The sequence below is a fragment of the Manis pentadactyla genome, chromosome 3 (genome assembly GCF_030020395.1).
Source record: "Manis pentadactyla isolate mManPen7 chromosome 3, mManPen7.hap1, whole genome shotgun sequence".
Taxonomy (NCBI): domain Eukaryota; kingdom Metazoa; phylum Chordata; class Mammalia; order Pholidota; family Manidae; genus Manis; species Manis pentadactyla.
In genome coordinates, this window is record NC_080021.1 from 184129463 (window position 1) to 184147145 (window position 17683).

Below are 17683 nucleotides of genomic sequence, written 5' to 3' on the forward strand. Positions count from 1 at the left end.
GTGATGGGGGGGGAGTCTAGTAAACATAATGTTCCCCATGTAATTGTAGATTAATGATAGAAAAAAAAAAACCTAGAACTTTATTTTCAAATTCTGCGTATCAGTGAGGCCTTTTCATAATTTATTGTCCACTTCTTTTCCCATTTAATTGCCTTTACCCAACCTGATTGGTAAAACAAAAGAAGAAAAAACTCCACCCACTAAACGTATGTACAGAACTTTAAAAATTATCAGTGACTCCAAACTTTCCCTCTCCTGTTCAGTGTCTATCTGTATTCGTTTTGCGGTCATCTGCCCGGTTCAAGTCTCTTACCACTTCTATGTATGGTTTATTCTAACTGATTTGTTAGAGCTTTTTCTATATTAGCGCTTTACCGTTTGTTTTGCAAATATTTTTTTCCGGATTGCCTTTTGACTACTAAGCTGTTTTTCTTTAAAACCCTAAGCCCGAACTATTCTAAGAAGAAGGTGATGTCTAAGCTGAAGACTCCTGATGAGCAGGTGAAGCTGTCTGGGTGGCAGGGCAAAAAGGGCACGATGGCGACAACGCAGCTAACCTCGGAAAGAAACACCATTGCGCAAGAAGCCCTCGCCTCCGCCGGTCCTGCCCAGCTCCCGTCTCTATTCGCTTCCTTCAGCCCGGCGCCTAGCGTCTGGCGCGACTGTCTGACGTCACGGACGCCCTTGACTCGGCCACGCAACCTCCGTCGCCGTCTACCGGGTGCGTAGATGCGAACACAGTCCCGGAGCCGGAAGTCTGGGGCACGTGACCGGGTGACAGCTCTCTGCTGGGCTGCCGGGCTCGGTTTAGGTGTTGCGGCACGGGATGGCGGAGGCGCCTCCTGTCTCAGGTACTGTCCTGGCCTGCGCGAGACTGGGCCCCTCTTGGGGAGCGGAAATTGGGTCAGTGACGAGTCCTAGAACTCCGGCCATTTATATCACGAGAGTTGCGCGTTAGTGGGCCATGAGTGTCGTGCTTACGGCGATCTCGATCATCCTCGATTGGGTCGTGAAGCCTGGCTGCTGGGTTTCCAAGGAGATTGGGTTTGTTCTGGCGCTCAGGGAGTCGATGTGGGTGTCCCGCTCGCCTCAAGGCTTCTCCCGGCCCTCTGGGGCAGCTACCGCACTCATCGCCGACTGGCGAGGGTCGGCCGGGTCACTGCCGGTGACGGTAGCGGGCTCTTGACGCGTAGCGGGCCTGCGCGCTGTGCTTAAGGTGTATTCCTGCGTCGCCGAGCGCCCGTGGTTTTCTAGCTCAGTCGGCGGTAAACTTGCAGTGTGACTGTTTCCTCATTTGCCATTTGGTAGTAAATAAGTTAATTCCTGTGAAGGCTCCCGCCCTGTAGTGTACCCGTTCCATAATTGTTAGCTCACTTCCACTTCCCGAAGTTGTTTCTGTGTATAAAGACAGCCTCGTTTGGCTGTTAACATAACATCTACTTCCATGTCCTTCAGAGTTTACCGTAGACTGTTCTCCATAGTTTTTGGATAGCGCCTAAAAGGAATATTTTGCGTCTCGACATCAGTGCACACATACAAAATATAAAAGTGAACCAGAAGTTTTAGGAGGCAGTGGTTTTCCTTACTATCAGTAGGACACTCTGTTGTCTCTTTCGTTTGAAAAAAAATACTTGTCACAACCTACTACATTGATCTGATTACAGGACCCACTCTTTCTAAAAAAACAGGGTGGCAGTTTGCCACAGAACTCTCAGTTCTGCTACCTACCAGCTGTTGGAGCACCAAGAAGAATATTTACGTATTTGTGTACTGGGTGGCAGGTAAAATGTGTTTATTACTGTGCGTCTTGGTAAAAAAAAAAAAAAGTTGGAAGACATGCTGCTTTAGGGTATTCTAGTCCTGATATATGTATTAAGTCATCTTGGGAGGAGGGAACATTTTAAGGCTGATGTTTTCTTACTCTGCCACTCATTCTTTTCCCAGATCCCCTAATTGGGTCCATTGATCTTCCCAACCTCTGGCTCATTTGTGGCCCATTTCTACACCCTGCAATGTTTGAAGCACAATTGGGTGGGGCTACTTGTGCGTCATAGTTTTGGCCTCTTGTGCTGTGCCCAGGTTACAACCTCTTTCCCATCTACTATGGTAAAGTCCCCTAGTCCAAAGACCTCCCACTCACTGTCATGTGCCTTAGTTTGCTTTTGCCTTAGTTCCTATTCCATGTTCTTATTTCATCATGTCTAGTCCCCATCTTCAACCCACTCAAGGTTTCATTCTCTTGCCTGCTCCTGCCCTAGGGGGTATCTTTCTGCCCATGGGCACTCTGCAGTGCCAGCTTCCTTTCTGGACTTCATAATCTGCTGTTGGATTTCCCCTTACTCTGCCCGACCTACCTGTTGGACACCCCCCGTGTTGCTGTGTTATTTTGGATCTAGGGTACCACATATACTATAGCAAGACTTAGTGATGAGATATCCTATTTACTGAGTAACAACTACTTAAAATAGTGAGAGAGAAAAAAATATTTCAGATCTTAATGATTGAGGTCCAGTTTGCTCATTTATACCCTTTTCTATTCCTCGTGTATTAAGGGTCTTCCTAAGGGTTTTGCCTACTACCTGTCTAGTGGAACATTTACTATATGTGAATAACCCTCTCTGGCCTCTACAATTGCATCAACTCATTGCTTAACACAAAACACCCTCTTCCCATCCTTTACCAGCTAGTTCTGGACATCTTTTTTTGATCTTTTATTTCTGCCCCTCTCTCCAACCTTGTTACTTCAAGCAGGGGAGGACTACACAACACCCACTTGGTCTAATCTACCCATTCTCACCTTTATGTTATCTCTTATGTTTCCAGAACACCATCTCTGCCACATTCTTTCTGAATTTTTTTAATATTCTTGACATTTGTAAGGCTCTCCACCCCCTCCCAGAATTCTTCTATTGGAAAGCTTTCAGGACAAATCCTGGATTGAGTGAAAATTGACCCTATGACTTTATGATCTCATTCAGTTCCTAAGTATATGTTTCTGTGGCTCCTGCTGCTCAACCTCTTAAAGTGTAGCCTAGTGTAAGAACTTGGTCTCTATGCCCACGTAGCCTGCAGTAGAACCCTGAATCTGCTTTGGAATACCCTGTAGCTAACTTACTCTCTGTGTCTTGCTTTTCTCACTGGGAATGTAAGGATTAAATGAGTTAACACATGCAAAGTGCTTAGTGTAGTGCCTGGCATGTGTTAAATACCTAATAAATGTTAGGGCTTATTATTAAACCTGCAGCCCCTAGGCTCTACCCTGAACCCATCTGTTGTCAGGTCTGTGTGTTTCATATAGTCTGTAGTCCTAACAATGATACAGCACCATTTTAGCCACTTGCCTTACTCTTCATTGAAACTCTTTGATGTAGGGATTGTTATTCTCTCCATTCCATACAAGAAAACTGTGATTAAGTATTTGCATAAAGACACAGTAAGTGATGGGCAGGGACTTAAACCCGTGTCTTCCAAGCCCTGTCTATTCATAGTGTATTCTATATGCTACACGTAGTTCTGGCTTTGCTACTAACTAATTTCGCATCTTTAGGCAAATCATTTCTCCTTTGGGCTTCAGGGACTGAGTTGACTATACAAAGAAGCATTGGGGGTGGGGGGGAATGACTGGGCTGAAGGGGCATATGCTTAATTTTTGAGGCTTTGGGATTAAGGACCATAGTATGTGATAATTTTGGAAATTATAAAATACATTCCTGAGGAAAGGAGATGGTAACTAATGTGTTCACTGTGCTAAGTACTATCTATATGAAATCCAACTTCAATTTCACAATAACCCTTTGAAATTGTATTGTCAACTTTTGTCATGGATGAGGAATCTTAAGGCTAAAAGCAATCAGGTGATTGCTATGATCCCTAAGTTCATACCAGAAGATGGTAAGATAGTATGATTTGGGCTGACTCTAGAGCCTGTTTACTTGATATTACACAATGTTAACCCTAGAGTTTTGAAAGACCATGTGGAACCTGCTGGTTGATGTCTCACCTCTGAACTGTTTACTGACCTTAAATTTTTTGATAAATGTATGTGTAAATAATGCCTGATGGCCCAGGTGAGCACTTTTACATAGTAATTCTCAGCAGTGGCTATGAATGAGGCTGGTGGACATGGGATGATCAGTCTTCCACCAGCACCTTGAACCCATTACCTTCACAGGAAAAATAGTCTTAATAAAGTCTGTTTTATACAAACTCCTTAGGAAAATAACTTATGGTTATAGCTTAGAATCTTCTGGACTCTATGAGTAACTGAGTAATTTCTTTACTGGCATGTTTTATTTCTTATGCCCTAGGTACTTTTAAACTCAATACAGATGCTGCTGAGTTCATTCCTCAGGAGAGAAAGAATTCTGGTCTAAACTGTGGGAGTCAAAGGAGACTAGATTCTAATAGGATTGATAGAAGAAATTACAGTTCATCACCTCCCTGTCATCTTTTCAGGCAAGTCCCTTATGATGACATCTCTGCTGTTCATCAGCATAGGTATCATCCTTCAGGAAGCAAACCTAAGAGTCAACAGACTTCTTTCCAGTTCTCTACTTCTAATAAACCACTCAAGAGCCATGGCCTTCAGAATCAACCTTGGCAGAAATTGAGGAGTGAAAAGCAACATATCAGAGTCAAGAGAGTACAAAATCTCATTGACCAGACCACCTCAGATGCAGCTGGCTTAGAAAGCATAGTCAGATCAGAGAGTGGGACAGACCCCAGGGAACAGAGCCTTTCTGAAAGTGAAAAGGAAGTTGGCGCAGATCCCAGGGGAGCAAAACCCAAAAAAGCAACCTATAGCTATGGTAGAGGACCAAAAGTCAAAGGGAAACTTAAATGTGAGTGGGGTAACAGAATGACTCCAAAGCCTGAGGATGCTGTGTCTGAAAACAACAAACCCATGGGGGTTATCCACTCTGATTCTTCAGATACATCCTGTAGAAAAGGAATAGCAGATGGGTCTGGGACGAGACGCAGTGAGCAGAGAAGATACCCACAGAAAAGGCCTCCGTGGGAAGTAGAGGGGGCCAGGCCACGACCAGGCAGGAATCCACCAAGACAGGAGGGCCAACGACATGCAAATGCAGGACCCAGAAACAACATGGCCCCCATCCCAAAGGATAATCTTAAGGAAAGACCAACAAAATCTGCCTGTGACAGTGGGAACTTGGCAGTCATCAACAAGTCTTCGCGAAGGGTTGACCCAGAGAAATGCCCTGAAAGGAGGCAGGATCCTCAAGTAGCATCTTTTCCCCGAGGCAGACAGAGCCACATGCTGAAGAATGTGGAAACGCACACAGGTAAATCTACCTAAATAGATGGAAATGTTTGTTTTTATTTTTTTTTCTTATTTTTGAATAGATAATAATTTTACACAATTTAGGAATCAGAGGGTATAAAAAGGTATACAGTGAAGAGTCTCTATCCTTATTCACCATCTGCCTCCCTGTTTCCCTCCCCAGTATGTAACCACTTACTCAGTTTTTATATTTCATAAGCACATACAAGTAAGGAATTTTTTTCTTAACAAAGAATTTAGTAAGGGTTTTTAGAAATGTAGGTGTGGTTGGTACAGTGCTTATTGAATTGTGAAAGCACAAGTAGGAGACGGTAATATCTCTACTGTGCCTTCTGGTTCCAGCTTGCATTATCTTTAGTCTGCTCATCTGCAAGAGTTCCTGACTAATTTTGCTATCTCAGTTACTCTGTTTCAGTGCATCCCTTACAGTAGCGTCAGAGAGTGATCTTTCTAAAACACATATTGCACTGTGTGACTTGCCTGCTTAATTCTATTCACATTTTCTCATCACCTACACATTCTGGTTTCTGTCTTACCTGACAACTCCGTTTTCTGCTGCCTCAGTCCCCACCACATTTTGTTCCCTGGACTCTGTACCATTTCAGCTTTCCACTGTGTTGCATATTTGGCTCCCTCTGTCTAGAATGTCTGCCACTCACCTCGCTTGTGAATTCTTACTTATTTTTCAAAAGCTGGTTTCGTCACATGTCCAGGAAACCTTTGCTCATCTCTACACTAGCATTAATCTTTTCCAGCCCTGCAATAGGTCCTTTTCTGACATATATACATGCTTCTGTTACAGCTCTTACCACTGGAAAGTATCATTTGTTTATTTGGCCAAGGAGGCAATCTCATCTGAGGTGTGGGGCCCTCTTTCAAGCTTACTGGTTGTTGAAAGGATTTATGTTCTTATGTAGGACTGAGGTCCTCATTTTCTTGCTGGCTGTTGGCTGGGGGGGTCACTCTCAGCTCTTAGGGGCCACCAGTAATTCTCCAGCACATAGCCCTCTCCAAAGCATGATAGTTTGCTTCTTCAAGGCCTACCGGAAAGCATCTGCTATAGTTTCTCCAAATTTCTTTGATTTCTCCCTTTTAAAAGGGTTCGCCTGATTAGATCAGGCCCACCGCATATGTAAGGGGAGGAGATTATCCAGGCCACATACACCAGAGTGTAGAACATCTTAAAAGTTCTTCCTAGCATGTCTTTCTTGGCCTCCCATCCCTACATATTCTTGAGAACACCTTATTCATATTGACTACATACGATGTTGCCAAGCATCATTCTAGGTACTGTGCATGTTACACTGGTGGGATTTACATTCTGGTAGGGAATACAGGCAGAAAACACTTAAATATTTAATACACCAGATGGTGATAAGGGCTGAAAAGAAATACAAAGCAGCTAGGAGGACAAGTAACAGGCACTAGTTCAGATAGGTTGGTGTCTTTGATGAGACATTTGAACAGAGACCAGAAGAAAGTGCAGATGCTCACCATGTGGCTCTCTGGAGAAGAGCATTCCAGGCAGAGGGAGAAGCAAGTTTAGATTGGGGTGGGAGTATGTATTGTGAGCATTGCAGAGTGGGTAGCAGGAGTCAGAGAAATCTCAGGGATGGATCATGTGTGACTCTTAATTTAGTTCTGAGTAAGAAGATTAGAAGCAGCTGGAAGGTTTTGGGAAAAGGGAATGATCTTACTAATATTCTAAAATGATGACTTGATCACTCAGCCTGCTGTGTGGAGAAGAGGCTCTAAGGAAGAAGGGAACAAGTTAGGAGGCTATTGAAGTAATTCAGGTAGTTGATGTTGGAGACTTTGACTTGGGTAGGTGTGTTGGGAGAGGTGAAAATCGGTTAGACTTTGGATGTATTTGGAAGGGAAAACTGGCAGGATCTGCAGAGACTTGATGTTGGATACAAGAGAGTGAGAGGAGTTGGGTTATTTGTAGGCTTGAGCAACATAGAAGAATAGAATTGTCATTTATTGAAGTGGTGAAGCCTGGGAAAGGAAGAGGTGTTGTTTGTTTTTAAAACTTTTCAGTTTGGAATAATTTTAGATTTACAGGAAAGTTGTAAAGGTAGTACAGAGAGTTCCCATATAGCCTTCACCCAGCTTCCTCTAATGGTAACACCTTGTATAATCAAATAAGGTCCTTTGTCAAAACTAAGAAATCAACACATGTAATAGTATTAACTAAATTGAAGACTTTATTTGGATTTCATCAGTTTTTCTACTAACATCCTTTTTCTGTTGTAGAATCCAATCCAGGACACCACATTACTTTTAGTCACCATATCTCCTTAATCTCCTTCAATCTGTGACAGTTTCTTAGTCTTTCCTTATTGGAAAAAGGTGTTTTTGCATATATTTTGTTCAGGAAAGGAAGAATTTGGTTAAATTTGTTAAATTTAGTTGCCTATGAGACTTCCAAATGGATATGTTAAGTAGGGAATTGGATATAGAATTCAGGGAAGAGATCTAGAGACTTAAATTTGAGGTTGTCTGCACATACCTGGTGTTAATGGACTAGAGGAGGTCACCTAAGATGCAAGTGTAGTTAGAGAAGAAAAATTTGAGGATGGAACCTCCCTACAACTCAGGGATTCAAGGTTGGAAGCTGGCAATCCAGCAAAGGAGGTGGAGAATGAATAGCAGTTGAACTAGGGAGTGGACCACATTCTGAAAGCCAAATTAAAAAATAATTCAATAATTTAATAATTCAAATTAAAAAATAAATCATTTGTGCCAAATGCTATTGATAGGTCCAGAAAGATGGCATCTGCATATTAACTACTCAGTAATGTGAAAGTTACTGGTCTTGATAAGAGCAGTTTTGGTAGAGTAGTGGAGATGAAACCTTGATTGGAATGGAAAGAGGATCATCCCAAATGTGGGTGTCCATGGCTATTTGAGAGTGGTTTTTGCTTACTCTCATTCTGTACTGAGAAAAACTAGCATTGCTCCTGTTCTCTCAGACTAGCTGGATCCCTCATTTTGTGGTAACAAAATCCTCTATATCCTTAATATGTTTCTGCTATGCTCCTGCTTTTAATTAACTCATGACCTCTAAGTTCATCACTTTCTTTGCAGCTTCCTTACATCACTTTCCTTGAGAATCTACTCTTTTTCATTATCCCACTCACCTTAATTTCCAGAGGATGGGAACAGCAAAATTCTTTTCTTTCCATTGTCATTTCTGAACCATTATTCTTCTACCTTTGTATCAAAGTCCCTGCTCCTTTGAACCTAATGCTACATTACCTTTTAGCTACATCACCCTCCACATCTCTTTATCTTTGTCATCTGTGAGCCTCCCAATCTCACAGGCCCTGTCCTCATTTATTAATGCATATAACCTATATCTCTTCTACCCCAGTGGCTCTCAAAGTTCATCCTAGACCAGTTGCCACCAGCAACACAGGGGAACTTGCTAGAAGAGCACATTCTTGGGCCTCACCTCAGACTTACTAGGCAGAAATTCTGGGAGTGAGGTCTAGCAATCTTTTAACAGGTCTCCAGGTGACTCTAATGCATGTTCAAATTTGAGATCTAATTTACCACAAATCCTGCTGTTAGGCTGGGTGATTTTAGTGATCATACAGTTGTGCTGTCCTCAAGTGCTTTGATCTTCTCAACTACAGTAACTTCTTCATTCCACCTCCACACCCACCACCAAGGAGATGACCCTGGGGATGTCCCATGTCTGATATCTTAAAGTCTTATGTTCCACTTTTTGACCATAACCTCCTGTCCTACTGGCTCTCTCAGTCTCTTTCACCCATTACTGTTTTTGTCAGCCGTCTACCCTTCTTCATTCCCTCTGAAGGCTTAGCTTTGTTGTAGGTCATTTGAAGTATTATCCTTCTGCTACGCCATGTGGCAGGTTCCTAGCCCTGGATTGATACTGTGACTTAATCTTTGCTGTTGCAGCTGGGTAACAGAATGCTGTTCCAGGAAATCATATGATATTACAGATTTGGAGCTGCTGTAAATTCACTCACCTTCTCAGGGAAGCCTCCCTGAACACCCTATTTAAATATAAAATCTCCCTCACTATCAGCATTCCCTATCTTCCTTTCCTCGTTTATTTTTCTCTGTAGCATGTATCTCTATTTGATGATGCTACTTATTTTCATTTCATTATTTATTATCTACCTTCCCCCACTAGATAATAAGCTTCCTGAGGGCAGGAGATTTTTGTCTGTTCTGTTCACTGTGTATCCTTAGCTCTAAAGAGTACCTGGTACAAGGTAGCTTCTCAGCAACTATTTTTGAATAGTGATCTCTAATGTAGGTTGGCTTTCAGCACTGCCCATTTCCCATTATGTGAACTTGGTTAGCTCTCCTTTCCAATTTCATCTAAGCCTACTCCAAGCCTTTTCTACTCTTATTGAAATCTTCCTAACATCTCCCTCAATCTCAGCAGACCTCCTACTTCACAGAGAAAGGGGAGATCATCAGGCATAATTTGCTCAACTTTTTTGCTCTCTTTATACAAACTAAGAGACATCTGTGCCTATCCTCCTTTTCTTTCAGTCTGAGATCTCCTTTATTTCCTTCCTTCAACCTTGTCACATCTACTATTTCTAGTTCTCAGCCTGAAACTCTTGCCAAGTCTGTTCTACCATCCAAAAGAAAGACTTCCCGTTACGTGTCCTCCCAATAGTGTTTCTCTTCTTTCCATTCTAGTCTAATCAAGAGTCATCCACTATGTTTCCTTTTCCATATTTTGATTCACTTCTCAGTCCTGCCTTCATTACTACTTGACTCAGAGAGCTATTGGTAAGGTCATGAGTGGCTTCCTATTTGCCACTTCCAGTGGACAGATGTATTCCAGTCATTATCCTAGACTTACCTTGGAGTTTGATGCAAAGGAGTCGTTTTTGAAATGTAACTTCCTTGACTCTTGATACCACACACTTCTGATGCTCTTTGTTCTCCTTGACTATTCCGGCTTGTGTCCTTCAAGTTTGTCTTCCTCTACCTCTTTCCTAAACATTGGTGTTTCTAGGGCTTTATCTCAGCCCTCTGTTCTTACTTGATAAGGTCTCATTGGAAATTACGACCAGGTCCATACTTTCAATCATGGCCTCTCTGCTGTGCTGAGTTCTACATCTTTACCTCCAGCCCCTAAGCTCTGCCACAAATTTTAGACTCACATAAATAAATACGGTGGCTGACATAGGCTCCAGACTCAGCAAGACCATCTTGAACATTTTGACCATGCTTATATTGTATTAGCTTTTTAAAAACAGCTGCCTTACCTTTAATAAGGTAACTTAGTAAAGTTATTTTAGTAGGTAACTTATCTTTGGTCTAGATTTAATCATCTAGATTTAATCATCTTTAACCTTTTGTCTATTTTCTTACAGAATTCTTAATGCTCAGTTTTACATAGTTGAAATCATGTAATATTAAAATTTATCTTTTTTTGCTTACTATAATGTAGAATATTGCACTCATTAAATCTTTGTAGACCTTATTTTAAATTAATATAATGTCATACATTAGATATGTACATTAATATTTAAACATTCTCCCATTTGTTTTATTTATTCTTTATTTTTTTTCTTTGCTGATATTTCAAATTCCAAATAGTTTCTTTTATCACCATATGCTTTTAGTATACATCTGTTTTTAAAAATGGCCATTCTCTTACATAATCACAGTGCCGTTATTGCACTTAACAAAATTAGCAGTAATTCCTTGAAGTCATCTAATACCCAGTTTAGTACCACAATTTAATTTCCCTGATTATCTCAAAAAAGTCTGGATTTCTCAAATAAGGACTGTTTTAGGTTTTTTGGTTTTTAAAATATAGTTATTTATTGGTGTCTCTGAAAAGTTTAGAGGCAGTTAACACTTCTGTCAGGTCTCTTCCAGTTACTTCGGTGGGTCTTCACTCTCTTTACTGACATGCTATCAAAGTAGAAGTACAGAGTAGACACAGTCACGACTGAAAGATGATAAAAAGCCTTATTGGGAATGGGCCAGGGATTTAAGAGCTAGTGGTCAGAACAGGGCTGGCACCCAACATGGGCAACAGTCGTGAACTTGAAATGTGATAGTTTACCAGCACAGAACTATTCCAGGACCATACTGTATCTTACATATGTTATACATGTTTTGATAAAACTAAAGTATTGTTGGTGAAAGAATTATACTGTTTCTCTTTCTGAGATCTTTCTGGAATCTTTTGCTATATTTTCATTGATTCATAAAACAGCTATTATTGAGTGCCAGTATGTCCCAGGCATCACTAGGTAAAAATCTCTGTCCTCACACAGTGTACATTTCATTTTGTATAGAGTTAGGAAATAAACAAGATAAAACAAGTAAAATATATGATGTATTAGATAGTGTGGAGAAAAATACAGTATGGAAAAGAGATAGGGAATGTTGAGGGAGTGGGTTACAATTGTTTTAAAGTGTGGCCAGAGTCTGCCTCATTGAGAAGATCACATTTTGAATAAACATGAAGGGGCAACGGACCAAGCTGTGCAGATGTCTAGGGAAAAGTATTCTAGGCAGAGGGAAGAGCAGATTGTCAAGACCATCAGGCAGGAATCTCTGCCAGTTTGGGGAAGGAGGGTGGCCAGTTTGGTGTTGGTAGTGACCTAGGGAAAGAGGAAAAGCAGGTGAGGACTGGGAGGTGGTGAAGACCATTGTAAGGACTTTTGCTTTTACAAGTATGTGATGTAGGAACCATTGGCAAGTTCTGAGCAGAAGGGTGGCATCTAATTTGCACTTTACTAGGCTCCCTCTGGCTGCTTTGTTGAGGACAGGCTGAAGTAAGGCAAGGGCAAAAGTGGTAAGAACAGTTAGGAGGCCATTGTAATAATCCAGGTGGGTGGAGAGTGGCTTAGACCAGAGTAATAGCAGCAAAGATTGGATTCTGGATATATTTGGAAGGTAGAGCCAGCAACATTTGCTGACATATTGAACATGGGATATGAGGCAGCCTTTGGAAAGGGTTTAGCAACGATTTGTGGGTTATTCAAAGTTGGCAGCTGTCAACACATCACTATCTGTGTGTGTCCTTGTTTCACAGTGATTGGATTTAGGAGCATCATATATAAAACAATTACTACTTAGTAACAAACCATAAACTTATTAAGAGAAACAATAAAGTGAAAATGACAGTCTTCATGGTAAAAATCAAAACAACAGTCGATTATAATGTTCTCAGTATTTTCCATACATCACTTTCCTGTGCCCTTTACTTCTCAGTTACATTCTGAAATGGTCAATAGGCATTTTCTATAAAATTCACCCCAGGTATAATTTTCACAGATGATATCTCTGCCCCAGTCAGCCTCTTGTATATAAATGGCTCAAACTTAATCTCACTCCCTAGTGAGCTCTCTCTTACATAACTTACCTCACCAGAATGTTCCACATGTGCCTTACTAACTGGAGGGAAATATAATTAACTTTGTCATCCAGACATGTTACCCTGCATGTTAACCTATACAGGATAGGGCATCCCTACTTTTTTTTTTTGTAAGGTATCATTGATATACACTCTTATGAATTTTCACATGAAAAACATTGTGGTTACTACACTCACCTAAATTATCAAGTCCCCTCCATACCCCATTGAAGTCACTGTCCATCAGTGTAGTAAGAAGGGCATCCCTACTTTTAAGAAAGAATCTAAGTCTGGTTCTTCAGTTTTTACAATAGAATTCAGTGTTATGATGTGTTCGTCTGTTACCTAAAACAGGTAGAGGTCCCTATAATTAGCCACACAAAGTATCTTTATTCCAGGCTTTCCCCAGAGGGAAAGTGCTTACCCAGGAACTTTACTGAAACCTGAAATTTTCAATAGAGGGAGGTTATGGAAACGACTAGATGATACTCATTTATTCTTTCATTCATTTGCTACGTATTTACTGAGCACCTGGTATATGCCAGGCACAGAAAACAATACAGTGAGCAAGGCTGACAAGGCCTAGGCCCTGCCTTACAGAGGTTAAGTCTTGGTGTTCCATAGTTATTTTGATATTAAATTGGACAAACAGAAAATAAACTTGGGAGAGCTAATATGGAATAATTAAATTGTGACCCTTTGAGTCAGATAGCAATGAGTTTGATTTTTTTATTTTTAAAATTTCTGATTTTGTGACCTTGGGTAAGTGACAATCACTATGAACCTCAGTTTCTTCAACTATAAAGTGGTACTCAATTACAGCCTTGTTAAGAGAATTAGATAGATGTAAAGTGCTTTGGCACAGCACTTGGCATGGTATATTTAAAGTTAGTTATATTATTCTTATAGCCTATTAGGACCTGGTTGCAAATAAAATAGTACTGTGAAATAAATGCTAAAAGTACAGACTCAAATACTTACACATATACTCATCTCCTAGAGTACCTGGCTATACTGGGATCTAAAAAGACCTTGCCAAGATCCTGTTTGAGGAAAAAGTCCTGAAATGGGTGGGTGAAGGTGTTGAGGAATGAATCTGAGATTATTGTTATTATGCTATACATTGGTGTCTCTCACTGGAACCAGAGTGTATCTCTTGTGGTCTAGTAACCCTACCATGGGGCTTGTGATAGGTCCCAAACATATCTTTGTTGAGTGAATCAAGTTTCAGAACAACTACTAGAACCATCTCACCACCATGGTTTGTTGGAGCCTTCCCAGGCTTAGGTTTCTTGTAGTTCACAAACCCCTGCCTACCCTCCTACCCTAAATCCATGGAGGTAGATTCAGAGCCCCCAGATTCAGAGAGATTCAAGGCAAGGTGCAAAAATGCATTGCTCTTATGAATGCTCAAGCTGTTACAAGGGGCATTTGGTTACTCTGGTCAGTTCCTCGGCAGTTTCTTGAAAGTTTCCACAATTGTGGGATTCCCTACCTGAATGTCTACTTCCTAAGCCCTCTCCCTCAGCATATTCCTGCCTCTTCTTGGCCTCAAACTCTAAACATCCACCTTACTCAAAATCAAACAACCCTTAAAATCTGTTTGGATTATTTTCTCAAATGACTTGCTGATCCTTTGTTGACTAAAAAATGTTTTCCTGTGTTTGAGTTTATCTGTTTTGTTTTTTAAACAGGTTCTCTAATTGAACAGCTAACTACAGAAAAATATGAGTGCATGGTATGCTGTGAATTGGTTTGTGTCACCGCCCCAGTGTGGAGTTGTCAGAGCTGTTATCACGTGTTTCATTTGAACTGCATAAAGAAATGGGCAAGGTCTCCAGCATCTCAAGCAGGTCAGTGATTTCTTCTGAATAGTTATTCTCACCCATTTGATATGTTCAGGTTTTAAAATTAGCTTTAAAAATACCATTTAATTCCTCTTGGATATTTTATCTGCAGAGAGAGTATATGCCTTGATCACATCTTACAGATGACCAGTATTAAGCTGTAGATCTTAAATAAGTCAGCTAACATAATATTTATAAAATATATTTAGGATATAACAAAATCAGTTACTTTTACTGAAACTGGTAGCTTTTATTCAAGCATCAACTGTAGAAAACATTTCTTACATGGCTTTCTTCAGCAAATTCATAGAGAGCAATTTTTAAATTTACCCTTAGGATGTTGAAGTTGCTTTGGCTTTAACACATCTTCTCCATAAAATTAGGAGATGTTTCCCTCAAATTTACTAGTATTTTATTAGTAATACTAGCAAATGTTATTAATAATAAGCTTTCTGAACTGTGGCTCTTCTAATTTTAGATTTGTGGGTTTTCCTGCATGTGCTTAAATATTTTATCCTACTTTTCTTTTCAAGCCAAGATTCAAATAATGTTTACCTTGGTATTAGAGGTAACAGAACATTCTCACCGCATAGTAAAATGAAAATGATGTGACATGAGGGAGGTGTTAGCTAACACTGTGGTGGTAATCATATCGTAATAAATAAATGTATCAAATCAATACATTGTACACCTTAAACTTATAAAATGTTATATGTCAGTTATGTCTCAATTTTTTTATCTCAATTTTTTAAAAGAGAACAAAATTCAGTATCTGAGTCCTTACATTGTAAGCTCAAATGCAGTAGTTAAACAAAGTATTCAGTATTCTGAATTTGTTTCTTAAATAGCTGATATCCTTAACATTGTAAATTATTACCACTGCTTCAATATTATGGTTTCCTATAGATTAAAAAAATTTTTTAATTACATGTTCTTTTGTAAGGAAATTATTTAGGTTTCTTCTTACTCTTCTTGATAGATGGCCAGAGTGGTTGGAGGTGCCCTGCCTGTCAGAATGTTTCTGCGCATGTTCCCAATACCTACACTTGTTTCTGTGGTGAGTTTATTTTGCGTACACTGGAGTCTCTTCCACTTCTTGCAGTGTACCTCATTTCCTGGCCTAGGAGAAGTGGTGTTCTGGGTATGTTTTGAAGTTGCTAATAAGACTTCAAAGCTGAAGGAATCTGCAGACATCATATGTATCACACAGCAAGTTCATCACACAGCTAGAGTCACAGGCCTTTGCACTCTTGGCAGGCTGTTCTGGACATGGGCTTTCTCATCATACTACCTCTGAGCTGTAGTGCTGGTTGCTTTAATCCCAGCTTTAAACCAGAGCTGACCAGATGGCAAAAGTGGTTATAGATACAGGCTGCTTCTCACCCCTAACTAACAGCTTTGATATTCCAGATTTGAGCAGCATGAGTGAAGAGTAGTGTTGAAGTATAATTTATTTTAATTCCAGAAATCAGTCATTGGTCTTTATAATATATAGGTCTATAAAGTAGCATTACAAATTCTGTCCTTATGCCCTCCCTCTTTATGGAATACTTCCTATTTCTGAATAACTCAGTTCCCCTCTGTGTTAGGAAAAAACTTTCTGTCATCCAGATGCTCATTCCTGCTGCTAGCCTGCTTCTTGCACATCTTTTTTTATTTTTTTCCTTTCCTGCCTCTTTTACTGGCTGACCTTCACCAGTTGGTTGTTGATTTTTCAAATTTTGTTTCTGAACCATTGCATTTTTGCTTCTATCTTCATTACCTCACAGAAACTGTGTTCAGAAGTCATCAATGACCCCTTCCTGACCAAATTAGGGCTGATTTATGAGTTCTTATCCTTTTTGGCAGCACAGAAGTCCTTGATGCTTTTGACCATTCCTTTCTTGAAAAGACTGGCTCTTCCTGTTTCTTTCTGCACGTTCTCCTTGTTTTTCTAATTAATTTCCTTATATTTCTCCTTTCCCATTACTTAACTAGCAGCTTTCACCAAGAGTTGATCAATGACCATTGACTCTTTCACTTCTAGACTCAATTTCTGATGAATTCGACTATCTAGAAAATTCTTCCCTTTTTTAAAATCCTCATTTACTGTATCATTCAAGAGCTGACCTCTAACATTCTCTTCTAAAGGAAGCTTCCATTTCTTATCCTTTCTCTTACTTTAGCCATGCTTTTATTTGGAGTCTGTTGATCTTACATGGTATATTGCCAAAATTTGAGCCTTAATAGGTACTAATATAGTATTCACTAAAGGAATGAATATTCTTAAATGTACTACTGAAAAGACAACATGAAACTGGAAGCAAGAGATCAATGGAAAATTGGACAAATAGGACCAATACCAAGACTCAGTTACCTTATGTTAAAGGATTTTTAAACATAAAGTATCACAGTGAAATTGAAAATCTTGTTAAAGCCTTCACTGACAGATATGAGACCCTAAGAAGGTAGAGAATGTGGAGTGAAAGTCAAGATGATCTGAACAAGGTAAAATGGTGGGAATGCAGTAATGGCTTTATTTTAGGTGATGACTTTGCAGCACTCTGCTCCTCCAGGAGACCATTAGTTTTAATATACTTTATAGGGAATAAGACTACCTGTTGACTTCCCAGAGCTTACAGTTTCAGTTAAGACACAATTAACTTGCTATTTTACTAGAAATACAAACCGCTGTGGGAGATCTTTGGGGTGAGTCATGACTTCTGGCTGGCTAATTAAGGAAAGCCTTCATAAAAGAGGTAGAATTGAACTAGGCTTGAAAACTAGGTAAAATCTTGATAGGAGGAGAGATTTGCTGATGAGAACAGCATAAGCAGAAGTTTAAAACTGAGAAGGCTTAGGATCTATTGGAATAAGAGGGAGTGATCTGGGTATAGAGCCCTGGATCTATGAAGGTGAATGAGTGGGAAATGACTGGAAAGGCAGGACTGACTTCTTGGTGCAGGCTTAGACATTGGAACTTCATTTGGCAATCTGTGGGAAGCCACGGAGGGCATCATTGTGATTCTTTATGAAGATTTGTCTGTGGCAGTGAGTAGAGTATTTTGGGACCAAACAGTTTGGGGACTTGTAACAACCTAGATGAAGAAGAATAATAAAAGTCTAAATGAGTGCTAGAAAGGAAGGGGCACAAGATTTCAAAACTAAACAGGAATGAATAGC

General features: G+C 40.1%; 1 protein-coding gene across 2 annotated transcripts in view; it reads left to right on the top strand.

Moving 5' to 3' along the window:
• Positions 1-700: 700 nt before the first annotated feature.
• NFX1 (nuclear transcription factor, X-box binding 1) overlaps positions 701-17683 on the top strand; it is a 75045-nt gene continuing 58062 nt past the window's right edge. For both annotated transcript variants that reach the window (XM_036898142.2, XM_036898143.2), the window contains exons 1-4: positions 701-851; positions 4308-5303; positions 14369-14527; positions 15501-15578. In XM_036898142.2, the coding sequence (XP_036754037.2) occupies positions 827-851; positions 4308-5303; positions 14369-14527; positions 15501-15578 (1258 nt within the window). In that variant the 5' untranslated portion in view covers positions 701-826. The remainder of the gene's footprint in view (positions 852-4307; positions 5304-14368; positions 14528-15500; positions 15579-17683) is intronic.